The sequence below is a fragment of the Petaurus breviceps genome, unplaced genomic scaffold (assembly GCF_028583685.1).
Source record: "Petaurus breviceps papuanus isolate PSGF00001 unplaced genomic scaffold, PetGlider_PUasm1.0 551, whole genome shotgun sequence".
Classification (NCBI taxonomy): domain Eukaryota; kingdom Metazoa; phylum Chordata; class Mammalia; order Diprotodontia; family Petauridae; genus Petaurus; species Petaurus breviceps.
This window is the reverse complement of record NW_027186372.1, coordinates 32653020-32681007: the sequence shown is the minus strand read 5'-3', so window position 1 is coordinate 32681007 and position 27988 is coordinate 32653020. Positions and strand designations below refer to the sequence as shown.

The 27988-nt window shown below is 45.7% G+C and overlaps 2 protein-coding genes across 2 annotated transcripts in view; one reads left to right on the top strand and one right to left on the bottom strand.

Annotated features, from left to right (window-relative positions):
- Window positions 1-180: 180 nt before the first annotated feature.
- Window positions 181-27988, bottom strand: part of SPARC (secreted protein acidic and cysteine rich) — a 27854-nt gene continuing 46 nt past the window's right edge. Inside the window, exons 1-10 of the mRNA XM_069102563.1 lie at window positions 27962-27988; window positions 15147-15216; window positions 11631-11696; window positions 9484-9568; window positions 8654-8775; window positions 6734-6854; window positions 3778-3911; window positions 3220-3368; window positions 2533-2681; window positions 181-1496 (exon numbers count right to left, since the gene is read on the bottom strand). The exon at window positions 27962-27988 is cut by the window's right edge and continues 46 nt beyond it. Of these exons, the coding sequence (XP_068958664.1) occupies window positions 1468-1496; window positions 2533-2681; window positions 3220-3368; window positions 3778-3911; window positions 6734-6854; window positions 8654-8775; window positions 9484-9568; window positions 11631-11696; window positions 15147-15203 (912 nt within the window). The 5' untranslated portion in view covers window positions 15204-15216; window positions 27962-27988 and the 3' untranslated portion in view covers window positions 181-1467. The remainder of the gene's footprint in view (window positions 1497-2532; window positions 2682-3219; window positions 3369-3777; window positions 3912-6733; window positions 6855-8653; window positions 8776-9483; window positions 9569-11630; window positions 11697-15146; window positions 15217-27961) is intronic.
- Window positions 17838-27988, top strand: part of G3BP1 (G3BP stress granule assembly factor 1) — a 137658-nt gene continuing 127507 nt past the window's right edge. The window contains exon 1 of the mRNA XM_069102559.1: window positions 17838-17841. The gene's annotated coding sequence lies outside the window, so the exon portion shown is untranslated. The remainder of the gene's footprint in view (window positions 17842-27988) is intronic.

The window sequence follows — 27988 nt, the reverse complement described above, 5'->3', positions numbered from 1 at the left end:
AAGGTATTTATTTGTAGATCCTATACTTGATTGTATGGTGCCATGGTGAGGAGGGGGGAGGAGAAGGGGAGAAAATTTGGAAATCAAGAGACTGTGAAACTGAATGTTGTAAACTAAAAGTAAATATATATATATATTTTTTAAATTAAAAAAAAAGAAAGAAATGAGGCACAGGCTGGCTGAGTCTGCAGGTTTCCAAGTAATTACTTTTTATTCTGAAACTTGTCAGATTGCTCACACCACGTGGCAAGACTGTATAGGATTAATAAGAAGCAGCAGCACATGGAACACTGGAGGCGAAAGGGTCCTCAATCTCCGGAGAGAGTTGACATCCCTTTCACAGTGAAGATCTTATCTTCATTAAAAACAAACAAACAAAAAAACCCCACACGCATCCTCACACGCGCTCGCACACACATACACACACAAAGAACAGACAGAAGCTAGAAAAGCCCCTCCAGGGATAAGCCACAGCAGTGGAACAGCAGGGTCCACTTGGTATAGGGTATTTTTTTGGTCCTTTGTCCGAAACAGCATGCAAATTTGGGGCTTCTCTGAGGGGGGCAAGAATTTAAAGGTAAGAGATACAGGAGTAGAAACAAGCTTCTAGAGCAAGGGGGTAGTTTGCCTTGAGGGAATTGGCAGGGGTCCTACTAAGCAGAAGCAAAAGAAACAGCCCAAAGTTAGAGGAATGGGACAGAAGTAACAGTGGGGAGCATTTTCTTCAGTTTTGTTTTGTTTTGTTTTGTGGGGTGAGGGGGAGGGAGGGCCTGGGTGTGTGTGATGGTTTCTGCATTTACAGTCTCTGCTTTTCTTTGTCTTTCTTTTTCTTTTCTTTTGTTTTGACAAATTATTGCTCAATTGAAGTACTTCTGGATTAAATTTTTTTTTTCTGCTTTCCTTTACACTGGTTTCTCCTTCTCTGGGGAAGACCCCAGGAAATCTTCACCCAGGACCACTGCACTACTTTCTTAAATTCACCACCATTCCCGACATCCTTTGCTCATCCCCTTCCTCTCCCTCGCCCATGGGCCAGGCGCTGATGCCCTGGAGTTAAAAGAGCTGTAGAACCTGACTGTGAGTTATTCAGTTTTAAAAATAAGAGTGTGGATCTGAACCAAAAAGGAGGGCCGCTGTGTAGGATGGGTCGGAGTGGGCTGGAGTTGCTCCCCATATGCCATGGAATCAGTAAGCATCGCTGCAGAAGAAAGAAGAGGAGGAAAAGGAGTAGCTGAAGAACTGAGTGAGTGAGCGGCCCTCAGACGGGGTAGGTTAGGCAGCCAGAAAGTCACGGCTTCATTTTCCGTTTGGTTTTTAGCACCGTTAATACACACATCTTAGACCTATATTAGCACCTCATCCCCAGGGAGAAAGAACAAACCAACCACACACATTAATTATAAAAGAAAATAGGAAGTCGGGAGGTAAGGAAAGAAAACTTGGGTGACCAGGAAGGAGGCTTCTGGCTTAAATCACCAGGTCCTTGTCAATATCCTCTGCAAAGGGAGAAAAAAGGAGAGACCGAGTTATGGGCAAAACCTGGCACTGACGTGGCCCCTTTCTTTCCCAGAACATGTCTGATTAAGCACCTGAGCTGGGTAACCTAAAAGACCCCTTTCAGTGCACTGAATTTGAAATTAGGGACCTTGGTTCATACCCCAGCTCTGCTACTTAGTACCTGTGTGACCTTAGGCGAGTTGCTTGACCTTCTCAGGGCTCGGTTTCTTTACTTGTGTAATGGGAGGGACTAGACAATATCTAAGGAACATTCCAGCATTAAACCTATGATCATAGTATTTTAAATCAGGACACAAAGTCCAAGAGAGTTTGAGATCAGTCCAAGGTTACAGTGAAAGGCAAGGACAAGAGCAGATACAGTGACCTTGGAACAAAACAGCATCCACTATTCAGCTGTCTCACAGACAGAGGTTCAGGTGGAAGGTTCAAAATTTGAAATGTTTTGGATGATTTCTCAGAAAGCTTCATCAGTGTCTAATGAACTAATGAATGTTTTTGGCTCTATAGTGAAAACTGTACAACAGAGTTCTGAATGCTTTAGGGGTTCCAGTGATACTTGAGCATGACGCTGGCCACATTCATTACTGGACTTGGTACTTGGGAAAGTTTCTAAGCCCTTCCAGTTACCCCAAAAGGCTGTTATAGTACAGGAAATTCTAACATAGAAAGTTAGGGCTATTCATCTAGTTCCAACTCCTTTGTTTTAAAGACAAGGAAATTGAGGTGCAGGTGAGGAAAGTAGCTTGTTCAATATGACACAGAGGCAAGGGCAAATACAGGAAGAGAACATGGGTCTCCTGACCTCCAAACTAAAGCTTTCTCCCCTAAACTATTTCTGCCTCAAGGAAGTTTTTCCATATAGTGCTGGATGCAGCTACCCTCCTTTTCATCCTCAGAGGTCTCCCTGGGTGTGTAAGGTGAGCTGGGAGAAATCTATGTGAAGTCAAGTGTGGTCCCAAGGCAGCCTCTATGATGGGTATGGGGGAAAGGGGCTGGTGGCCCAGTGACACTCACGATCCTTGATGCCAAAACAGCCGGCCCATTCATCCAGGGCAATGTACTTGTCATTGTCCAGGTCACAGGTTTCAAAGAAGCGGGTGGTGCAATGTTCCATGGGAATGAGAGGGGCCCGAAGTGGGGCCAGTTCAGTGTGGGAGAGGTACCTAGGAGGGAATTGGAAAGGAGTCAGATGTTGAGGTCCTTTGACCCCTGAAAGGGGCATGAGTGGCAATTTAAGCAAGGAAGTGACTTGTCCTTTAAAGCAGAAAATCATTTATTTCCCATAGCCTGAGTCCTGTCACTAGGCTTCACTCTCAATCTCCCGACCTGTAGATCCAAGCTGACCAGCTCCGCTCTCTTGGAGAATACAGATAACTGAACTCCACAGAGAGTTCATAAGTCTCACTTTAGCCAACATCTCCTCAGCTTGGGGCAGTGGGATTTGGGGATGACTAGAGGACTGACCCCAAGCAGACTAAGAAATGAATTCTAGAAAGCCCTAAGAAGAAGGGAACTAAGGACTGAAAACCAAGGATGCCAGAGCTGGAAGGATATTTTAATGAACCCCTTTATTTTACAAAGGGGGAAAGTGAAGCCCAGAGAGAAGAGAAAAGGGAAAATGATGTTTCCTAGTTAACTCCAAATCAGTGCTAGGCTGTCTGTTCTAATGGCAAGGGGGCCAGCTATGGAGGGGCAGCTCACCCATCAATGGGGTGCTGGTCCAGCTGGCCAAACTGCCAGTGCACGGGGAAGATGTACATCTGGTAGTTCTTCTCAAAGTCCCGGGCCAGCAGCTCCACTGGGTGGTCACCGGCCTCCAGGCGCTTCTCATTCTCATGGATCTTCTTCACCTGTGGAAACAGGGACAGGCAGGGGCCTGGGGCTCAGCTAGGGTATAGTAAGTACTACTATCCCTACTTCATAAATGAGGAAACTGAGATTAAGTGAATCACTCATGGTCACATGTCAGATTTGAACCCAGGCTTCTCTTGATTCCAGGCCCAGTGTTTTTTCCCTGATGCTCTGGTTTTCTCTTCAAAGAAGTGCAATGGTTAGGAAACTTCCTCCCACCCTCCCTCGGGAAGCCAGGGGAACCATCCTGTGTGTAGGGGTGGGGGTGGGTCCCTGGGTTCCAGTCCGGCTGAGGCATCGGTAGAAAGAGGCCATTCCCTTGCACATGCACAGAAGCCTGAGCAGAGGGTATTGGGAACTGGGGCGTGTTCACGTCCTCCCATGCCCACGTTCTGGAGGCTTACTCACTTTGAGTTTCTGCTTCTCGGTCAGCAGGTTGTTGTCCTCATCACGCTCATAGAGGGTGACCAACACGTTCTTCAGCCAGTCACGCATGCGCAGGGGAAACTCACTCAGCTCAGAGTCCAGGCATGGGGCAATGTCTAGAGTCCAAAAGCAGGGTCGTCAGCCCAAAGCCTGATTCTCCGTAGGTGGCCAGGAGTCATGGATGTCCTGTAAACCAGACTCCCAAGACACAGGTGCCCTCTTCCATCACTAACTGGCCCTATATGCCTTGAGCAAGGTTTGCTCTAACTCACAGGATTCCCATAGGTAACGTTACTTAAAGAACCCAGAAAGTCCAATCCAAACACCCCCTCCTAAAGTCTACGCTGCACTTCCCAAGGAAGAATGGTTGGTCCCTTATAATGTAGTCTGCACACTGTGTACGCCCTGGAAAAGCAGAAAGCAGGTATGGCCTTGGCTATGCTCACCAGCTGGGAAACTTAGTGACTTTTGTATATGAAACAGGGAGGGAAGACTGAAATTAGGAAGCGGGAGCTGGAGGGATACAATTCTTCAAGGGTATCAGAAGTACCTGTGCACCATCCTGACTCTCCATGTGGCATAAAAAATCCAATGCCATCCTGTGACTGGTCTTTGGGGTTGGTTCCCTACTGCAGATATCAGCCTTGTTCTTTTTTTTTTTTGGAGGGGGGAAGGCAAGGCAATTGGGGTTAAGTGACTTGCCTAATGACACACAGCTAGTAAGTATCAAGAGTCTGAGGCTGGATTTGAACTCAGGTCCTCATGACTCCAGGGCCGGTGCTCTATTCACTGTGCATCTCAGCCTTGTTGCCACAGAGCCCCAAAATTCCTAGGAAGGACCTCAGGGATCCCCTAACCCAAGAAGGCACGAATATTTCCTACAGCATTCTTCCCCCACCCAAAGGAGTCATTCAGTCTCTGCTTAGAACCTCCGGTGACAGGGGTGTACTGCCAATCAAGGCAGTGGCCCACCTTGAGGGTTCTAGTTTTTAGCTTCACTTTACATCAAGCTGAAATCTACCTCTTCAGAATCCCCCGAGGTTCTCAGCTCTGTCCTCTGGGACCAAACTAAAAAACCCTCTCCACAGGCTGGCCCCTTCAAGCACTGGAAGATAGCACTATGCCTCCTGTGTGTCTTCTCTTCTCCAGATACCCACTCCATGGACGGGAATGATTCCTACCACATGGTTTCCAGTCTCCTCTGCCTTGTGGTCAGGCTCCACTGCTGGTGCCCAGAAGTGGACATAAATCTCTAGATAGGGTCAGCCAAGGCAAAGCAGAACAGAGCTATCACGCCTCTCCCTGCTATTAGCACTTCCTAAGAACTTGGCAACCAAAAAAAAAGAGGTAACAAGTCACACTGATGATGATGAGAGGGAGCCTGCAGTCACTAAAACTTCTTGGGTCTTTTCACAAGACCTAGGCAAGCTTCTCTATCCTGTGCATTTGTGCCAGGCTGGGTGAAAATTAAATTCTCTCATTCATCCCTTACCATGGACCAGAAGTGGAATTCTTTGTTTTTTTGTGTGTCATAGACCCCTTTAGCAATCAGGGGAAATCTATGGTCCCCTTCTAACAATAATTTTTAAATGCATAAAATAAAATATATAGGATTACAGAGGAAATATATTGTAGTGAAATATAATGATCAAAACATTAAAAAAAAAGAGCAGAAGCAAGTTCATGGATTCTAGGTTAAGAACCCATAGAACAGGGAGCTAGCCCTTGGGGGAGCTCCGTTATGGCAGATCTTCCTCATAGCAGATGCCTTCCTTAGCCCTCACCCCAGTCTTCATTTCACATTCTGCACACCTATAGCCAGATGCAGGGAAGGAGAATGGCCTTGTTTTTCCTGATACCACTCTGACGCCAGACACACCTGAAGCAGGTGAGAGGCGGTCCCCAGGTGTCACCTGGTGCCAAGATGCCTGAGGCCTACAATGAGGCCATTATCACAAGCAGTGGAGGGGAGGGTGTGGGAAAGCAGGTTGGCACTTGAGTGTTTCAGATGATGGAGGGGCAGCCTGCCTGGGCCTGAAGAGCTGAGCCAGCAGGATTTCATGAAGCTGCTATTACTTATGTTATCTTAAACATTAAGAAGGCCTTTGAGTATGAAATCCAGGTGTTTCTTCTACCCAACACCTGCCTTGTCAATATCTGAGCCACAGACATTGCCTAACAATTGGAAGGGACCTTAGAGTTCAGCTAATTCAGACTAGAACTGAAGTATGAACCTCCCTTGACTATATCTTTGATAATAGGTCATCAACCTCTGTTTTGGTCCCCTAGAGATAAAGGGTTTACAACCAACCAAAGCTGCTGTAACTGTGTAAAAAAAAAAAGTTTCCCCTTACACTGAAAGCTCTCTTCCTATAACTTAAAACAAAAAAAATCAGGGTTAAGTGACTTGCCCAGGGTCACACAGCTAATAAGTATCTGAGGCCAGATTTGAACTTAGGTCCTCCTGACTCCAGGGCTCCACCTTTCCTATCACATTCAGCCTTTTCTCCTGTTCTATCCATTTATCCCCCTGGGGCCTAGAACAAGTCTCCACCTTCTTCCACATAATTGCCTTTCAAATGACTGGAGACGCTATGATGTCAGGCTAAATCTCCCAAGTTCCTTCAAATAATCCTCTTGGGGCATAATTTCCAGTGCCCTTACTCCCTGGTCACCCTCTTTTCCATCCAGTCAATGGTCTTCCTTAAATGTGATGCCCAGAAGCGAGTCTAGTGCTCCAGCAGCGGCCTGACCTGGTGCAGAGCGCAGCCAGGCTCCACACCAGGCTGTGATTGATTAATTTAGCCTATGTTGGTTTCAGGTTTTCTTTTAGCTATCAGAAGCCACTATTAACTTATACCGAGCTTCCAGTCCAAAGACCTCCCCACCCCCTGGCAATGCCATTCCCTTATATTGAAGACTAGAAGGAGACACTTACATTTGCAGGGTCCGATGTAGTCCAGGTGGAGTTTGTGCCCCTTCTTGGTTCCCTCCAGGGTGCATTTGGTGGCAAAGAAGTGGCAGGAGGAGTCGAAAGTCTTGTTGTCATTGCTACAAACCTACAGGATAGAGATGAGCTTGAACAACTGGATTTCCAAACTTTATTTCCTCCTATTTCAGCTGGCCCTCATCATATGCCTGAACCAAATGAACAAGCATTAAATTCTTTTCATTTTATAGGTGAGAAAGCTAAGGCCCAAAAGACTTGTTTAATCACAGCTTCTGGAAGTGATCTTAGAGAGAACCTAGACTAGTCTCTAGTTGAAACACAAATCCTATTTGCAACATCCAACAACCTATATTTTATATTATATTATTATAGAATAGAACATTACATTAACTCTATTCTATTCTATATTCCCCTCCAAGGTTGGGGAATTTGTTCCCTCCCAATGCAGTCCATTCCATTCTTGGACAGATAAACTTAAGGTTCTGCCCATGGAAGGGCAGGGTCTTGAATGGAGGGTTCCCAATCCTAAGTTCAGGGATCTTTCCAGAAGATTCTGCTAGTCCAGAGCCTTGATTTTGTCCCTGAACCACTTAGGGACCTCCATTTTATAAACCAGTAAGTCCTGGCTTCTCAGCAGACATGATCCTGGTGAGGGAGGAAACTGATTATTTAGTACGTAAATAGACTTTGTGCAGGAGGAAGATGACTATTCCAGCTACATCCCAACTCCACCTGGGGCGCTCTTCCTTGATTCTGCTTTGTTAGAACACTACTTCTTGCCCTGAAGTGAAAAGGAACCGTCTTCAGACTCTCCCCTGCTGCTACCAGGCAGTGCGGATGTCTCCTTCCTTTCCCTTAGTCAACTGAGACAAAGGGTGGGGTCTCCAAACGATTATATTTGGTGACAAAAGAAAAGAGGGCAAAAATACAAGAACTACCCAGAGAACAGGCTAGCCAGGTTACAGAGCTCTGGGATCTGCTCTAGAGAGCCTCTCCCTGGCTTCATCACATCTAACTCCTGTCCAAAGTCGGTTCCCTCATGGTCCCTCCTACCAACCTCTGGGGTACAGACATCAATGCCACTGACACTCCACGGAGGCTCCACCTACTTTAAAGAGTCACAGGCTCTTATTCTCAACCTTCCCACCCCTAGTCCCTAGAACAGATTCACATTCATCCACGCAAGGTAAGAAAAGGGATCTTTATTTGATGAAGTCTTGATAATTCATTGGGACCAAACTCTCTAGCTTGGTAGTCAGCATCTTCCGCAAACTGACTTCAAATGACGGTTCCAACCTTATCTATCTTCAGGGCTTATTTCACACGCACTAGGTGCCTGACGCATATTAGGCATTTAAGAAATGGCTGTTGACCTGTGACTGATGGAGTCAATGGATACACAAACTCTAAGTGATTGGATAAGAGTCTGGCCCCTTTGGAGTTCTTCCTTAAATTGAACTCAATTTGCCTCCTTGAAATTTCCACTCACTGGTCCTAGATCTACCCCTCAGGATCTGGGTCCTGTCTCATGCCCAGGCACAGAAAAGGGTTTAGCAACTGAGCCCCAAGCTGTTGTTGAGTTGTTTCAGTCATATCTGACTCTTTGTGACACTGTTTGGGGTTTTCTTGGCAAAGATTCTGGACTGGTTTGCCATTTCCTCCTCTAGCTCATTTTACAGATGAGAAAACTGAGGCAAACAGGGTTAAGTGACTTGCCCAGGGTCACACAGGTAATAAGTGTTTGAGGCCAGATTTGAACTTAGGAAGATGAGTCTTCAGGACTCCAGGTCCGGCACTTTGTTCATCGTGCCACCTACCTGCCCCAAGCTGTACCAGCAGAAAATCCAGGATGCTTTAAATCCCAGTCCCATTGTTTTCCCTCCTTCCCAACATCCCTGGTCCCCTTACCTTCTCAAACTCTCCTACGGGGGCAGGGCAGCTGGTAGGGTCCTGGCACACGCACATGGGAGAGTTGTTCTCATCCAGCTCACAGATCTTGCCATGTTTGCAGTGGTGGTTTTGGCAGGGATCTGGGAAAGGGCAAGTATATACATAAGGGCCTCTGGACATGCCCACAGTGCTGTTAACTTGCCTCCCACTGAATAAACGCTCTGAGTTATTTACACTGAGCCATCTACATTCCCTCACCCAGGTCTCCCTGGAACATTAGATCTGTGAAATGGCTCGCAGGGGGTTAGGGCTAAGTCTGGGGCTGGGGTCAGGGCTCATATGTACCCAGGATTAGGGCCCTGTCTTAGGGTCTGGGTTGGGCTCAGTTCATGCCAGGGAAGCAGAGGAAGAATAATATAGGAAGAACCTATATTAATATAATATATTATTATAAGGAGAATAAGGGAAGATTAAAAATAAATCACTATGTGGCCCAGGTCTAACCATAGGACAGAGTAAGAACTCTAGGGGATTTCAGTGACAATGTCATTTCCTATTGTGAACTTTTCCTTCCTGTTCACTCACAGAACCGATGAGTGCTCTGATTATAAATAGATCCTCCCAGGCCACTGAGGGTCAGTGTTCATTCCCAGAGCCCTGTCTGTAGACACTAAGGCCGAGGCATTTTTTTAATCCTTCTCCAGCAGTGTACCAGGGTCTTTAGATCCCCAAGGACTTTTGTCAAAATTTCCAGTGGGAAAGGATTTCACAAAGTGCTTAACCTCTCTCCATTCCTCTCCCTCACTCAGGGAAAGTTAAGGAGTCCGCCAGGGTCCCCCATTACTTACTTTCAGCTACAACCTCCTCAGTCTCCTCTACAGCCTCGTCAAACTCTCCAACCTCAACCTGGACAGGGTTGGCACCCACAGGATCCTGGCAGGGAAGAAAGACTTGGTCAGCCATTGACCAGGACAGGGCTTGGGGTAAGCAGGGAGGGACAGGAGAATGAAGAAAGGGAGAAAAGAGGGGGAGGAGAGGGAGAAGAGAGATCGGGGGAAAGGGAAGAGGGATGGAGAAAGGGAAGGAAATAGGACAAGAAGAAGATGGGAGAAGAAGAAGGTATGGAGAAAATGTTAGGGAAGGACAGAAGATGAAAGAAGGGAAAAAAGGAATGGGGATAGAAGAAAGGTGAGGGAAAGAGAGAGAGAAGGGTGGGGGAGGAAAGAAGCCTAGGAGAGGAAAGCAAAGAAGAAAAGAAGAATGGCAAAAGGAGGAGAGTGAGGAAGTGAGAAGGAAGCACAAAGGAGAAAACTGTATGTCAGAGGTGGGATGAGAATGGGGGGAGAGGAGATTTGGTTGGAAAGATGAAATCTGGAAGCAGTGGAAAAATGGAAGAGAAAAGGGGAGCGTCTGTAGATATAGAACAGGGGTAGGTAACTTTTAGCCTTGAAGCCACATGTGGCCCTCTAGGTCCTCAAGGCCACATGTAGCCCTCTAAGTCCTCAAGTGCAGCCCTTTGACTAAATCCAAACATCACAGAACAAATCCCCTTAATAAAAGGATTTGTTCTATAGAACTCGGTTAAAAGGCTATGCCCAAAGAAGGCATAGAAGGCCACCTGTGGCCTTGAAGGTGGCAGATTCCCCACCCTGGTATAGAAAATACCATGGAGGGGACTAGGGGAGACCGAAGATAAGGCAGTTTAAGGTAGCACATCATGAAGCCTAGCTTTTTCTAACTTTCCATCCTCTTTCCCTTAGTACAAGCACAGAGACCAGCAAGAGCAGTCAGCAATACTCTTTGTCCTGCCAAGGTTGGCTGAGGGATGTGGCAGATACATGGGGACCTGTGTAGTGTTATCTTCCCAATCATCCAAAACTTGCTGACAGGTATAACCCATATCAAATTGCTTATCATCTCAGGGAAGGGGGGGAGGGAGGGAGGTAGAGAATTTGGAACTCAAAATTAAAAAAAAAAACAAATGTTAAAAATTGCTTTTATATGTAATTGGGGTAAATTCTTTTTAAAGAGTTGCTGGGCATCTGCTCTGTGGAAGGGCCTGGGATTGATGCTAGGTCATAGAGAGGTGACTAAAACTCAGCCTCCCTCAGGGATCTTGCAATTTAGTTAGGAAAATTGTGCAGATGTGGGAAAAAAAAACTGCCAGGCAGAATGTGCTAAATGGCCAGTGAGTGGGGAAGCCAATAAGTACTGAAGATATCCAGAGAAAAGAGGAATGCCTGTGTGCAGAGAGGTGGGGGAGGGACAGAGAAGAGGGGAGAGAAGGAAGGTCAGGGAAGCTTCCCGGAGTTGAGTCAGCTTTAAATCAGCCCTGCACAACCTCTGGCCTGCAGTCACTTGCAGCACACCACACCAAAGGATTTCAAGTGGCCCTCCAAAAACAGAGAGGATGTTTTCCTCTACGCTTTTCACGGGCTGCCCAAAATCCTTTGGAGTGACGCAGGTTGTGCAGGTCTGGTTTAAATAGTGAGGGGGAGAAAGGGAAGGATATGTCATTCAAGGTAGAGGGCACCACGTATAAGCAAAAAACCACATGTTTTTTATTCAAAGAACAATGAGAGGAGCAGTAGAGACAGTAGTAGAGGAAGGGAAGGGGAGTGGACAGAGAGATAAGACTGGAAAGATAGGGTGGGTCAACTTGTGAAGGGCCTTGAATGCCGGGTTAAGTTGTCTGAACTTGATTCCACTGGGAGAAGGGTAGGCGTTGAAGGCTTCAATGCTGCCTGTGATGAGCACCTATGTGCTGTGTGTTATACGTATGTACCTGCATGTAGCATGTTTCTCTTTCTGTGAACAAGGGCTATAAGCACATGTCTCAACAACAGGGGAAGGGGCAGACATTCGGGCAACGCCCCCTCTTGCTTGAAGAATAGAACCTGTAGTCAACCTTGACTCCCTCATGAGACAATAGCCAGCCAGGAATCTGGGGCTAACATCAGCACCTGTGTGCACCACTGGGTAGGTGAAGCCATACCTCGGTGACCTCAGCAACCGGCTCCTCCACCACTTCAGCCTCATCAGGAAGCGCCTCCTGCTGCTGCTGCAAGGGAAGGAAAATCAGGGAAACAGGATCCATCAATGTTTAAGTTCACAATGGGAGTCAGCTGGCCAGCAAACCCCCACCCCCTCCCAAGGAAATCTGATACTTAGCATGAAGCAAGGGCTGGCATTTCAACCGGGAGATGGGGGACTCAATTTAACCTTAAGGATACTGGTTGAAGAAATCTCTGCCCTGGTCCAATGCCCAGTAGCCGCTCCTAGGTACAGCTCAGGTTAGCCAAGTCTGCCCCCAAAGTTCCTTTATAGTCCTTAGTCCTATCTATCCTTCTCCATGCAACATCCTGAATGTGTTGGAGAATGTCAAGAAGGGGCTGCAGGAAGATTATTGACACTGAATCTGCCTCTAGTCCCTCCTACCCGACCGGGGAGAGGTAAGGCTGTTTAGATGGTCCAGTGGGTAGAGTACTAGACTTGGAGTCAGGAAGATCTGAGTATGACTTCTGCCCTCGACACAGCTAGTTGTGTGATTCTGGGCAAGCCAGTTAACTGCCCTCTGCCTTACTTTCTCCATCTATAAAATGAAACGAATAATAGGATCTACTTCCCAGGGTTGTTATAATGAACAAATGAGGTCACATGTAAAGCAATTTGCAAACCTTAAAAGTGATAAATAGATGCAAGCTACTAATAGAGACCAGATGAAAAGGGGTTTTGGAAAGTTAAAAGCACTTTATAGATGTGAAGTGCTCCTTAAAGGGAATTTGTTCCACTGTGGCATCCACATTTGTGGGAATGGGCACTTGAGTCTGACACACCCTTTCTGGGGCTCTGAGGATGATGATGAAATTATGACATGGTCACCTCTTCTTTAAAGTGCTGCTTTGTGCTCCTGGCTCAAACTTACCTAAAATCTGAGGATAGCCCATTGAAGGAGGGCAAAAATGAAGGGTTCGAAGTCTGGCCTAGAAGGTTGTTTGGTTCTGGTAGGTTTACCTAGATCAGGGGTAGTGAACCTATGGCCTCAAAGCCACATGTGTCCCTCTAGATCCTCAAGTATGGCTCTTTGGTTTGGGTTCCAGCAAAAGGTTGCACTTGAGGACCTAGAGGGCCACATGTGGCCTCAAGGACACAGGTTCCCTACCCCTGACCTAGATTATGAGCCATCTCCAACTGCCAAGTGTATGACCAGGACCCCAGCCCCATGATTTCTTCTGTAGTAGTTGTAATAATTTTCATAATAAATGCTTTAAGGTTTACAAAGAGCTTTTTTTAGAACAACTTAATGAGGTAGCTAGTACAAGTATTGTTACCTTCAATTTACAGATAAGGAAACTGAGGTCCAAAGAAGGGAAGGGATGTGTCCAAAGGTGTATAGCTAGGCAAAGTCAGAGCCAGGTCTGGGCCTCAGATGGTCTGCCTCCAAATCCAGTGACGATTCCAAATGGCCTCTCTCACACCTCCCCCCTCACTTCCCATTTGGCCTGTGAACATCTCTCCCCTCCCCCTCTCTCCTCACTGCTGAATCTATAGTCTTGTGCCTGGGTTGTGGAACGGAAATCTGGTTAATCTGCCTTCCTCAGAAGAGGACCGGTGGGTGGGAAAGGGAGCCCTTGGAGACCCACATACAGATGGAGAATCATTCTTAAACAAGCATGCCAGGAAAAATCAATCCCACAGAGGCCACTTGAGAATCCACCCCTTAGGAAATAAACAGTCATCAGACTATTCCTTAGCTCCAGCTGCAGCCCCTGCTTTGTCAGGGCTCAGTCACACCAGGTGAGGGAATTTCTGCCACTAAACAAATTAAGAACCTTGGACCCAGGAAGGTTCAAGTGATTTACCTTAAGGCAGGGATTGGTTCTTAAGCATGAACTTGTTTTATTTTTAATATTTTAAAACTGTTTAACAATGTAATTGATTTTCTTTGCAATCCTATGTATTTATGCATTTAAAAGACTGTTCTGAGAGGATTTGGCAGGCTGGTGAAGGCTATGGAAATCTATGACATAAAAAAAGGTTAAGAATCCCTGGTGTAACTAAATAGGGGATCTCACCCTCCAGGAGAGTAGGGGGGGGAAGGGGATGAGAAGGGGGATGATGGAAGGGATGGCAGGCTGGGGGGGGAAGGAAGTTGGAAGCACCCACTTTTGAAAAGGGACAGGATCAAAGTAGAGAATAGAACAAGTGGGAGGTAGGATAGGAGGGAGGGAAATATAGTCAGTCTTTTACAATATACCTACTATGTAATTGTTTTGCATTAGCCACACATGTACAACCTATACTGAACTGCTTATCTTCCCAGTAAAGGTGGGTGACAAGGCAGGAAGGGAATGAATCTGGAATTGAAAGTTTTAAAATCAAATATTCAAATATGTATATATATGTGTATATATATATATATATGTATATACCTATATATTATACTATTATTAATACCATCTTACATGTAATTGGGAAATAAGATATACAGGCACTGAGACATAGAGACCCACTGGAAAAGTCGAAAGGGGTATGGGAGAAAATATGAGAGAGAGCAGATTGGAGGAGGGGATATCCTGTGGGACTGCTATTTTGGGGCAGTGGGTAGGGGAAAAATGGGGAGAAAATTTGTAACTCAAAACCTGATGGAAACAAATGATGTAAATCAGAAGTTAACAAAGCATTAAAAACAAAAAAAAGAATCCCTGGTGTAAGGGGACATTGGCTACTAATGACAAAGCTGAGACTTATGTTCCCTTACTCTAGAGAGAGAGACAGACAGAGAGAGACAGAGAAAGAGAAAGAGAGAGAGAGAGAAATAAATCAGGAAGACATAGGTTTAAATCTAGCATCAGGCACTACACTGGCCAAGTCACTGAAACTCTCTGTGCCTTAGTTTCCTCATGTGTAATAAAATGGGAAGGTTGGATTTTATGGTCTCTTGATTCCACAATCCTTCATGGTAAGGAGGTGACCCAGGGTTCTCCAAGGCTGTACTCATGGAGTACAAACTCTTGTGAGTTTTACCAAGATGGAAAAGCTTCAAAGTATGGACTAAGTGTATGAATTCTGTCATGAATTCTGAGTTCAGAGAGTGTCATCAATAGACTGGCCACAAGGTAATGAATGTTTTGGCCACAACAATTCTCAGAGTCTTCAAGGAACTACAACGCTCAGAGGAAAGAGTGCTCAGAATGATGGAGTCACAGCTCACTGAAGGGTTGACAATATTTCTAAGGCCATGTGGTATGGTGGATTTGGAGTCCAATGTGAGTTTAAATCCTGGCTCTGCCACTTGCTACCTGTGTGACCTTTGGCAAATCGACTAAAAGCTTTGTGCCTCAGTTTCCTCATCTGTAAAATGAGAGTTGGACTGTGTATCTGGTACAGGATGGTGATGGGATCTTTCTCTCCAGAGATCTTATGGAAGGGGAGTAGAGGGGGTTGAGACTGGAAACCCTAAAGCCAGTAACAAAGAAAAGTTATATGGCTAAGGAGATGTAATACTTACAGGTGCTGCTAGTGCCCTGCCTGCCAGGCAAAGGACAAAGAAAATCCAAGCCCTCATGGTGCTAGCAACCCTGTGTGGGAGAAAGAAAACAAGAATTGAGTCAGTGGGAGACCTTGGGTTGTAGGGTCCTCCTCATTACCGAATCTCCATCCAGGGAGCACTCAACCTACCCCCTGCCCCTCAATCACCAGTGGAAGGAATCATCTAGGAGCTTTCAGTTTGGGGGAATTCACTTTAACCTAACAATACTGTGTGGGGAACACAGGAAAGGTGTTGGCTTCAGTGAAGTCTGAGGTTGACTCCAGCTTTGATTCTACAATTCCTTGCTCTCTCTCCTCCCCGTCTTCCTTCCCTCCCCCTCTTGCCTTTCATCTTTCTTTCTTCCCTTTTTCTCTTTTCTCCCTCCCTTGTCTCTCTGACTCCCTCACAATACAATCCCTATGCTTTTCCCCTTCTTATTGCCTTCCCCACACACAACCCCAACTTTTCTTCCTACCAAGCCTTCCTTTATCGCCTAGGTATTCCTCTTATGGATCTCCTCCCCTCTCTCGCACACAATCTCTTTGCCCATTTCTTGAATGCACATGGACTTTAGTTCTCCTACACTCTCCCTCTCACACATACACTAGATTTCTCCTCCTTTTGCACATGCTTATCCTACACATCTGCACACACATTTTTTCCCCTCACACAAACTCTAAAATTTTCCCATCTCTTTTCTCATTGTCTTCCCTATACAAACAATCCCTGTAGTCTTGCCCTTAACCCCCCGCCCCTTCTCATGTATACCCATCTTCTTTGAAAATAGACAGTATATTCTCCCCCTCCCTCCTGTCTCAGAGTCTCTCTTTCACACACACACACACACACACACACACACACACACACACACACACACTTTCCCCTACATCACTCACTCACCCCCAACACAAGATGGTGGCCTGCACTAAATCCTGGGTTGGCCCATCTCTTCCCAGGAGGTTGTGTTAATCAGAGAAAATGAGATCCAGACTCCAAAACAATGAACACTGGGTTCCTGAAAAATGACCCAACCTTTCATACAGAGGGAAAATATGTTCTTGAGCTTCCACAGAGACTCTGTCATGTGACACATCGTGCCTGCATTTAATTTTCTTTTTATTCCCCTCTCCGAAAAATGAAGCAATTGTTTCCATTTGAGACCTAGAATGTCCTTGGCCCTCACAATAATTCTGAGAGCTCATATTATGTGTTACTTGAAAGTTTTTACAAAGCACATTCCTCCTAATCACATAAAAACTTTATTCTCCGGAACCCTGAGTTCTAGACTACTGCATATCTTCTTGGACTTTCTGACTATAGAACCTAGCAGAATGAGGGAGGTCACTGTCACCTCAGAATATTAACAGAGTGAGATATTTATTAGCCCTTCATAACTTACATTTCTTAAAGTCTCTTATGATTGTCTTTCTAATGGCAATCCTGTAAGGGAATGAGTATTATCATTCCCATTTTACAGAGGCAAAAACTGAGTCCCAGAGAGGTGTCTTATAGAATTTAGAGCAGGAGAGATCCTTAGAAATCACCTGCTCCAAACTCCAATGGCATATAAACTCTTTGAGGGCAGGGACTGTACCATGACTTAATCCCAGCACTCAGCACAGGGCCTGGCACACAGCAGACATTCAATAAACATTTGTCGGATGAATTAATTTTATAGATAAGGAAATTGAGGCCCAGAGATGTGAAATGACTTCTCTAAGCTATTAAGTATGTCACATCCCTATTAAATTGAAGAAGCAGGATCTGAACCCATATCTTCTGAATCTAGGGCTGGTACTCTTAACATCACATTGTGCTGTTTCTGATCTAGCATCACGCTGCTGGTATCAGAGCAGGGATTCAAACCCAGGGCTTGCTGCTGACTTATGCTGCCTTTCCAGTCTCTGTGTTCCTGGCCTGCCACGTCTCCCACTGTTGCACATGGATTTAGGTTCTAGGAGATGCCCTAAGCCTGTCATTGTTTGGACCCTGATGACTTGGGATTTCTGGAACCTTCTTCGCCCCTCAGACAGATCAGGGCTTGTCTGATCAGGACTCAAGATGGAAAACTTCCCTTCCCCCTGCTAGTTGGCATGTGGCTTTACAAAAATGAACCAGGGAAACTCTATCAATGAAAGGGTTGTCTGAGTTTGTTTGAAGGCAATCAATTAGAAGCCAGACTTGCAGCTGGAAAAAATCATCCCTGCGCCTCCAGGAGAGTCAATTGTGTCATCAGGATGGCTCCCAGCCTGGACTGGAAATTTACCATACTGCTTTGAACAAGGGCCACCACTGGACAGAGGCTGCATGTCTAAAATGAGATCTCTTTGAAAGGAAAATAAATAAATAGATGGTTATGCATTGAAAAATAACAGATTATAGGTGGCAGCCAGAAGTAGGAGGTGGGGTTGGGAGGAAGTACCAGTAATAGGTTACAGGTCTGGGATTTGGATAGAGTAAATATTTCCTGAGTCTGTTTCTGGGCAAAGGTCCTGTGTACCTCTCAGGCCACTGAAAGGGTTTATCTGTCAGCCAAGAGGTTCTGTCTCAATATCTTCCTACTATCTGGATGGTAGCCCTTCCTCTCTCCTCAATGTGGGCCAGAAGAGAAGGGCATTCAAGGCTATATACTGGCTTCAAAGTGGAATCCTGGTCAGTGTTAAAGTACATGGGGACTTGGTTTGGGACTGAGAACTGAATGAGCAGGTTTATTTACCCCCCAATGAAGGAGTGCTCAGATCTAAGAGATGATGGCTGGGGAAGTGACTGGGAGTATCTCAAGTCAGGAAGATCTGGGGGAATGGCCAGGATCACAGAGAGACAAGTTACTGTATTACCCCTTTCCCTTGGAAGTAAACTTTTGAATCTTGGGTCCTAAATTAGATAGCTGGCCCCGTCTCTAAGAAACAAATAAAAATGGTTAAAAAATAGAAACAGTGTGGAATAGTGTGAAGTATAAGCCTGCTTCTGACACTGTATTACCTTGGACAAATCCCTTCCTCTCTCTGGACAGAAGTTTCTTCTAACTATAAAATAGAGGTCTCTTTGGGACATCATCTAAGGTAGCCATCAACATTCCTTGGTGGGTTGGGTGAGGTGTTTTTGTATCTTGTTATAGCCTAAATGTTGATCTCTGTCCACTTACAGAAAGGTATACAGTTCTGCAAATGGTCCAAAGGTCCTTGCCCAAAAATTGGGAACTATGAAAGGACCTTTCAAAACCAACCAAAGTGTCAATACACATGGAAGGCAGTCTGTACCAATGCAAATGTTAACTTACTTCTGCTGCAGGCCAAGCAGAATAAACAAAACAAGCGATGGTAAGAAGGAAGCTTATGAAACAAGCTGTCCTTGTAGGACAAGCAAGCTTTGAGAAGTTACCTATGTCAGTGCCCTTTCCGTCAATTGGGCTGCTTTCACAACTGGGACCAGAGAGGAAAGCCAACTTCTTGTTTCACAGAGTATTTTCCTAGGTGCACAGCTACAACTCCTTTTCTTCCTTCCCTCCTCCTCCACCTCCTCCCTGGAATACTCTGAAGGATGCTTAGGAAACCCTCATGAGACAGCTCCAAAAAGGTCCAGGTGTCCTCACAGACTCCTGTGACAGCCCAGAGGGAGAATGGGGGCTGAACGGTAACGATGGTGCCTCTAGAGTCTGAACACACATCTCTCCCCACAAGGGTATAACCCGCTAAGTCCAACAGGCCCACCCAGGGCATTTTAGTTGCCCTTAAAATAGATGGTCTACCTTTTTGGACATGTCCAATGTGGGAAATTTGTTGTGCATATTTGTTATAAGTTCTGTTTTTTCTCTCTTTTTTTTCCTAATAAGGAAGAGAAGAGACTGAGGTGGAAGAGTGAGAAAATAAATTCTTGCTAATTGAAATTTTTTTCAAAGACCTGACCTATTAGTTTTTCCCAACCTTATTAACAGTCCCTCTCATATTTTTAAAGCCCCCTTTACTTTTCAACATATATCTTCATCATTTCATTTGTTCCCCAAATTCTGTAAGGAAAGGGATTATTCTTTCTATTTTAAAGATATGGAAATGGATCCTCAGAGAGGGCAAACCACTTTGTAGGGGTTAAATGGCTACATTTAAGCTAGAACTAGAGCCTAGGTCTTGTGCTTCCAGTATAACTGGATGCTGACCTTTACACACTCCCAGTTCTCTCACGGACAAGAACCCATCATAGAACTTCCAATCTGGAAGAAACCTTGGAAGCCATCCAGTCCCACCTGTACCTGAACAAGAATCTTCACTTTAGCATCCCTGATAGTGATCAGATGGCTCCAGTGATTGGAAACTCACTTCTCTGAAAGGAATACCATTCCACTTTTGGACAGGTCTAATTATTAGAAAGCTTTTCCTAATATGGAGTTGAAATCTGCTTCCCTGAAACCATTACCCCACTGGTCCCAGTTTTGCCTTCTGGGGCCAAGAAAAACAAGTCTAATCCCTCTTCCCCATGACAATCCTTCAGATATCTGAAGATAAGAATCATCTGAGTGTTCTCTTTTCTAGGATACACATCCTCTATCTCTTTCATGCACAAGCTGAATATTTCTTCAAGGGCAGAGAAAATACGGACAGCTGTGGGAAATTTGTTGTGCATATTTGTTATGTTATATTTTTCTTCTCCTTTTTTCCTAATAAGGCAGGGAAGAGACTGAAGTGGGAGAGTGAGACCTGGTAATGTTAGATGTGGACCTATGTTGTGGTCCCATCTCTGTGTCTGATTTATCGTATGACCTTGTACAAATCATTCCTCCTTTCTGGGTCTCTGTTCTCCACTTATTGGTCTAAGATCCTTAAGGGAAGGGACTTTGAAAGTTGTGTTGATGTATCCCTTGGTTGAAATAGCACTTTGAACATAAAAGATGCTTAGTGAATTGGACTAAACGGAATTGAGTTAAGCTGAATTGAACTGAGGAGCTTGACAGAGGTTAGAGGCTGATGGAAGGGAGGCATACGCTGACATACCACTGCCAGGCATTTCCCTTGGCGTGATGGCAGCAGAAAGCAGACAGTCCCCAAGGCCAGAACCCCCAGTCTCTCCCCTTACTGTTCTGAACACCAAGTCCTTTCCTCTGGTTTTTGTTTGTTCTAGAAGCTTCTGAAAGACCTTCCTTACTGCCAACAACACTGAAAACTGAGATCATTCAATCTTCTCAGTGCTGGCCTTAGGGATGGAAAAGAACAGCTAAATTGGTTGGACCTTTCTACTCTTCCATTTCCCCCCTTCATAAGCAAGGACTCTTCCCCAGACACTTGGATAGGACATGGACAAGCTCTTAAGAGAAAAAGGAAGGGTAGGACTGGTCATGTGGCTGGTCCTCAGCACCAAGACAGAAAGAAGATACTGTTCCTCTAGCTATGGGGGAGGTTATGGAGACTGGGGCCTATCTATCTCTCTAGAATATGAAAGTGTGGTCCCAAAGGATGAGGGTCTGGGCTCCTTAGCCAAGCTCAAGTCTGTAGGGTCCCATTATGTGGTTTGGAGGGAAACTATGGAAATTCAAATAGTTCCACCCAATAAACAAACTTTACGCCACAGAAACGGGAAAATAAACCTGAAGGGTCAACATCACCACTAAAAAAAATCAGGCCCTGAAAGAAGACCACCTCTAGTCTCTTTCATTATGGGCACCATTGGGACATTGAGTCAGCTTTGCCAGGCCCCACAGGTTGTCCTACCCTAAACTGGCTCTGCAGAGTCCTTATAGGCTTGTATCTAAGGCAGTAGGGTGCCCAAATTGGGAAGCAGGGGATCTGAGCTTGCTCTACCTCTACCTGGCTACAATACTAAATAATACAAGCCAGTTTCCTTCACTGGGCCCCAATTTCCCCAACCCTACTAGGGTTGCTATGAGGGACTGATGAGGCAATAGACATGAGAGCTTCAATCGGTATGAAGGAGACATAATTAAGTATAGATCAGTAAGGAGCTCTTGGAAAGACCGTAGCCTACTCTGACATATTGGGGGGATAATCTGTTATAATCTGGGCTGGGGGGTGGTATCCTATTTCTGGGAAGCGAGTAGATTTTGTACCTACCCCTACAAAAATGAGGCTCAGTGTCTCTCGGTGGTATTACAAAGACAGTTGGGCCATCCCTGTTCTGACTTGGCTTGGGTTTATGCCAGCCATCTTGGCAGAACCATTTCATAGTTGGGCTTCTCTATAGGAGCAGAACTTTTCTCAGGGAAAACAAGGGACTAAATAGAAGTGAGTGACCTTGAAACTCAGCAACAGTGGCTCTTGGGAAGCAGAGGGCCAGCTCCCCCGATGGAGGATGCAGCCCAAGCACCGAACTGAAGCTGGTTACATAAGCACCCTCCCCCCCCCCCCCCTTCAGATGCCACGTTAGTAATGAGAGAACAGAACAGACAGGCACAGGGGAGGGGTCCATAATTATTCTCTGGCTCCCTCTGGAGGCCAGACTCCAGGACAACAGCCTGGACAAAAAAAAGACATTTTAGGATTCATAAGATTTGGAGCTGGAAGGGGCCTTAGAGATCCATCTAGTAACCCATCGTTTTACAAAGGAGAAAACAGGTCAGTTTCCTAGCTAATTCCAGAAAATGTAAGTGACCTACCCAACATAGCACAGCAGTATTTTAAACAGGTCCTCTGCCTTCCAATTTCATGCTGTCCCACTGACCCTTCTGGGCTACAGGACCATTCCTAGGTACTTGTTTAATGAACCCTTCTGCTGCCTTCTTGTTCCTAACCCCTAGCCCCCTCCTCTTATACTACCTAGTGAGCTCCCCTCCCGGACTCAGTCAAAAAACAAGATAGCTCCCAATAACATGTATGAATTTGGGTAGCTTACTGAATTTTAGGCAGGCTAGGCATGGGGGAGATACGTTAGGCAGTAATGCATTTGGGGACCTCTTAACAGTAATGACTCCTATTTCTATAACACTTAAAGATTTACAGAGCGACTTTCCTACAACCTCAGAAAATGAAATTGAGGCTCAGAGAAGTCGTAACTTGCTCAAGGCCACACAGAACTAAATGTTAGAGCCTTGACCCCAAATCCAGTGTCTGTACCGCACAGGTGGCCAGATATAATATCAGCCTTAGAGTCCTTTATGAAAAATGAGGAAACCCAAGGCCTAGTTCCAGCTCTACTATGAACATACTGGGTGACCCGAGCTAAGTCACTCCTGCTCTTTGGGTCTATGTCCTCCTTTGTAAAAAGAGGGGTTGGATGAGATCGAGCTAGAACGTCCTCTCCAGCTCTAAAACTATTGCTTGGAAAAAAATCTACCAAGTGTTTATTTTCCAAATAAGCCTTTTATGTGTGTCCCAGGATAGAACTGAATGGAAATGGGGAGGGGAAGGCTGAGGAGTAGAAAAACAGCAGCCTTGGGTCAACAGCCAAAGTCACCAGAAAAATCTAGGGGCTAAAAAGATCATTTAACACTATCCCCCACGCTCACCCCCGAGTGAGACTGGGTGGGAGAGGGGGACCTCCAAGGGTTCAGACCTGGAACTTTGGAGTATTTTGAGAAGAAAGGTCCCAAACACGGATCTTGCTTGCCAGAGCCAATGGGGAGGCCACTGTGGATGAGACGCCCCTAAACAGGCTGGCCTCAGCTCCAGCAAGACCACAACACAAGCAAACAACACTCAATGGGTTTGTTTCTTTCCCAAGCCAGACTCGCCAATAGGGCTCTCCTGGTCGCCAGGTTGTTTGTACAGAAAGGGGACTGAGCTTGGTCCAGATGTTGACATCTGTAACTGAACAGTGGGTGAGGCATGGAGTCAGTTTCCTGTCCAGTCTGCCTCCCTTTAGGGAGTTGAGAACACTGTTTTTCTAACTAATTTCAGTTAGTTCGTTGCTTGACCTGGGGCAGGAGTTCGGTGGCCCTTCTAAGCCATCTGTTATACAGAGAAGTTCCTTCGTTCTCTCCTTCCAACTTCTTCCATGTTTCAGAAGAAAAGATGAGTTATTAGGAGACTAGAGGGATACGGTGGAAAGGAGCACTATTTTTAGTGAGAGGATATGGGTTCAAATTCTGGCTCTGCTACTTCACTACCTATGTGATTTCTGGCAAGTGATCTTTTCTCTTTGAGCCTCGGTTTCTTCATCTGTAAAATGAAGTTGGATTTCCAGCTTTAAATCTGTGATCCTCCCTAAATCCATGATGCTCACTGTCTTCCCAAATCACTGCTCAACAGGGGCGGCTAGGTGACGTAGTGAATAGAGCACCAGCTCTGGAGACAGGAGGACCTGAATTCAAATCTGACCTCAGACACAACACAAAAACTAGCCGTGTGACCTTGGGCAAGTCACTTAACCCCAATTTCCCTACCTTCCCCCCTCCAAAAAGCAAAAAAAAATTTAAATTTTTAAAAAAATCACTGCCCAAGGGCATGAGATCCAAGAATGAATCCTGCCCCTCTACTACTTAGAAGCTATGTGCTCCTGGACAAAGCACATCCCCATCCTGAGCCTCAACTTCCTCATAAGCAAAATGAGTATAATTCTAGGACTACCTTTCTTGTGGGCTTATGGATGTGAGGATCAAACAAAATAAAGTATTAAATGACAGCTGTTAGGGCAGCTAGGTGGTGCAGTGAATAGAGCACCAGTCCTACAGTCAGGAGGACCTGAGTTTCAATCTGGCCTCAGACACTTAACACTTACTAGCTGTATGACCTTGGGCAAGTCACTTAACCCCAATTGCCCTCCCCTCCCCCCTCCAAAAAAAAGATCAATAATAAATGACAGCTGTTACAATGATCATCATTAATGTACTTCAGATGACCAAGATGACAGGGTACATGAGAAATACTGTTAAAATCTATGAAAATGATTCCCACAGAAGGCAAATGTCCCAAATAACTGGGGGATAGGTATCTGTACTTTTTTCTGGGGAGTAAAGGAAGTGGCAGGCCAGATGTCACAGTGGGTGTGACTGGGTTGGAACTCAGGAAACTTGGGTTCCAGTCTGACACTAACCTGTGATGTGGCCCAGCACAAGTCCTTTATATGAGGTGGGCCTCAGTCTCCCCACTTATTTTCTCATTCCAACAGAACATGTCTGGAGCACAAGAACTGTTTTTCATTTTGTCTTTTTTTGTTGTTTAGTCGTTTTCAGTTTTTACTTGCTTTCAGTCATGGCCCATTCTTTGTGGCCCCATTTGGAGTTTTCTTGGCAAAGATACTGGAGTGGTTTGCCATTTCCTTCTCTAGCTCACTTTACAGATGAGGAAAATGAAGCAAAGAGGGTGAAGTGATTTGCCCAGGGTCATACAGCTAGGAAGTATCTGAGGCCAGATTTGAATTAAGTAAGATGAGTCTTCCTGACTGTGTCTTTACATCTTATAAAGCCTTTCATGTCGTAGGAGATTTAATAAGTGAATGCTGGATAGATGGATGGATGAGGGGATTAGACTAGATAATCTCTAAGGTCACTGCTAGCTCTGATGTTCCAAGTTCAGACGTTCCGCCTGTCCATTCCAGCCCTTATGTTTTATGTTTGGTGTTCTGAGGTCTCTTCTAGCTCTGACAGCCTGAGTTCTAACGCCCATCCCAGCTCTGATATTCTATATCCTAAGAACCCCACCAGGTCTAATATATTATGACCTCTCTAGTGAATAGGTTGTTAGTGTGAGAATCTGCCCATGCTGCTCCAAGAAGCTCCTTCAAGAATATGTAGCTACAAAATATACACATGAGGGGCAGCTAGGTGGCACAGTGAATACAACACTGGCCCTGGAGTCAGGAGGACCTGAGTTCAAATCCGACCTCAGACACTTAACACAAAAACTAGTTGTGTAACCTTGGGTAAGTCACTTAACCTCAATTGCCCTACCTTCACCCCTCCAAAAAAAAAATATATATACACATGAACCCACACTCCCCTTGTCTCAGTGGAGCATGCTTGCTAAGGAAGGATCACACTTTCCTGTCCTGTATTCCCAGCTCCTTGACACCGGGGCTAAATCCCTCTAATTCTAGTGCACTTGGGGTCTGGAATTCCACAAACTTGTTCTTTTTATGGCCCCACTAAAGCAAGTGCCTCAAGAAACCTCAGTCTTGGGAAAAAGAATAGTTGAGTCAAAGAGTAAATCTCTGGGTCTGCCCTGCTGAGAATTCAGGGAGGGGGCTCAGCCTCTAGCCACAGGGGAAGAGTCCAGGAGGAAAGAGGCTCTATGACTAGGGAAAAGAAAGACTCCTAGGTTCTCACTCACCCTCTTTGTCTGGGATCTATTTTCTACTGAATGATACGTGTGTGATCTCTAAGTTTTTGTTTCTATGGTTCATTTCTGTATGCATGGGTGTCTGTATGTGCATATACATGCATATATATGTACATATATATATATGTGTGTGTTTGGTTGGTGCTGTGTCTTCTTATGTCTTTGAGTGGTCTTTATATTTATGTGCGCATGTAGCTAACACTCTTCCAAAGAGATACCTTTATTCTGTTCTCCACTCCTGGGAGAAGTGCTTCCTCTCACAAATAAAGTCCCTATCTGCCAGGCTCCTTATTCATCTCCAGAGCCAACCATATTTAATCTAAACCAGCTCTTCCTAACAAAGTGGGTGCATGGTACTTGGGAACTGGGGTGGGAGAACTGAGGCAGAGAAAGAGAAGGGCCTGGAGAGGCAACAGGCCTATGTCTGGAGGCTGGCCAGAGGAACAAGCCACAGAGAGCTTCGGGATGTTCTGGAAAAGAAGGAGGAGGCCCTCACAAAGTGTTCCCAACCTCTACTTCCCCGGGAGGTCTGCCTCACACCTCCCTTAGACCAAGAGACCCTGAAAAAAGGTTACCATGGCAACACACATTCCTCTGAGCCTGAGTCATGGCAGAGGAGAGATTTTTCAGTGGGTGGAAAAAGTTTCAAAAGTAGATTCCCTCACCCCTTGGTGGCCTCCCCCCAACCACACGCAATTTCCCCCTCCCCTCCAACTCCCAGCCTCTGTCGATGTGGCAGACAATGGCGGTGGTTAACTCTTTCCACCATGAGCATTCACTTCCACCCCAAGCTCCTTGGCCCTCTAGCGGTCCCTCTTCCCTCCTCTTTTAGGAAAAGGAACAATTGGCATGGCCTTTACTCAGACAATCCCAGTACTGAGAGAAAAACCAGCTCCAGAGTCTGGCATCACTCCATCCAAGGGTACCAGGCAGGAGAGGAGAATCCCTGCCACTGATGAGAGCATTTCTGGAAAAGGGCAGTTTGTCCCTTCCTGGCTCCCTTTGGCCTGTGGAATCACAGGTGCGGTTTTACAAGACAATAATGATAACATTTCATATTTCTTTACAGTTTACCAAAGAGTTCTCCTCACCACAGTCCTGGGAGGCTGATCCAGCACAGCTTCATCTCTTCATCTTGAAGATATGGAAACTGAGGCTCATAGAGGTGAATTGACTTACCCAGGGTCATACAGCATCAGAACCAAGACTCAAACCCAAGTCTCCTGGCTCCCTGGCCAAAAATCTTTACATTACAATGCCTTTCCCTTACCCCAAGCCCACATTTTGCCCTTAGTTCCCATCAGAAAGAAACTGCAGCTCACAGGAGGCAGATATCTGGACCTGAAAGGGACCTAACAATGTGATGGTGTGGAGTTTTACTGGGCAGAAAAACCTGGGAAACACCCCCGTCCCATTCAGGGCCAACCCTCAGAACAACTAAGTGGGCACTGAAGTCAAAGCAGCCAAGTCTGTCCTTGGCAACTTCCTTCCCCAAAGGAGCCCCTCCTAGACACTGTGCTCCCCTCCCCCTCCTCACTCTGCATGCTCTTCTGCAACCAAAAAGTTCTTTCAGGCCTCTGGGTTAGTGATTTAATGTGTTACCTGGGTTGGGGGTGGGGGAGAAGGGGAGCAATAGCATTTGAAGAGAAGGAAGGACCAGGCTGGTGGCCAATATTTAACCCAAGGAGTGGATCTAACAGAATTTCGGAGAGCTTTCTATTTATACCTGTATCTGTAGCTATGTGTATACGTATATCTGTGTGTGTGTTTACACATATACATTTGCATATATGCATATATATTGGGGGGGTGTCCTCTCAGAACCCTTCTAGTCACACTGTACCTACATTTCCTCGTTTGCCAAAACCCCATTTTTCCTGAAATCGAACTGCTAACAGAAACCTCCCCCAACACAGTTTCTCTTTTATGGAACAAGCAGCTGAACCAATTCAGAGTATCAGCTCTGATGCCTCTGCACATTTGTGTAGATAGATAATTCACAGCAAATGGCAGAGTGTATGGTACCTAGCTCGTCACTCACTCACTCTGTGAATCGGATAAAGTCCCTTCTTCTATGAGCTTCAGTATCCAAACCCATAATATGAGGAACGGGGATTAGCTCCCTCAAAGGTCCACTCTTGCTAGCTCTGATCAATGATTCTACAATTTATATGGCAGAGGCAAGGGAGGTGATGGCTGTCCACAAACTAATGGGAGAATGCCCCAAATTGCAAAGTTGGAGAATGGGACCTTCTGACACCCCCAGCTCCCAACTTCATAAAAGGAAACTGGTATGGGTGAGTGGGAGGGGAGAATACTTTGTGTGTGGATCTATGTGAGCTGAAATTCACCAGGCAGACTTCCTACCCTCCAAAGGGGCTTATGTAAAAAGGGGTGCAGAATGCATAAGGTTCATGGTGACCCCGATCTCCCCCAAAAGTGAAGGGCGCACGGCTCCAGCAGGAAGAGGTGTGTGAGCTGGGAAGTACTGCCTATGCCCTGAGTAGGGAGCATAAATTCAGTAATGAGGAGTTCCCACAGATAAAGGAAGAAATGGGGAGGGGGGGGGCATACCTCAGTGACTGGGCAGCAAGCAGTGCA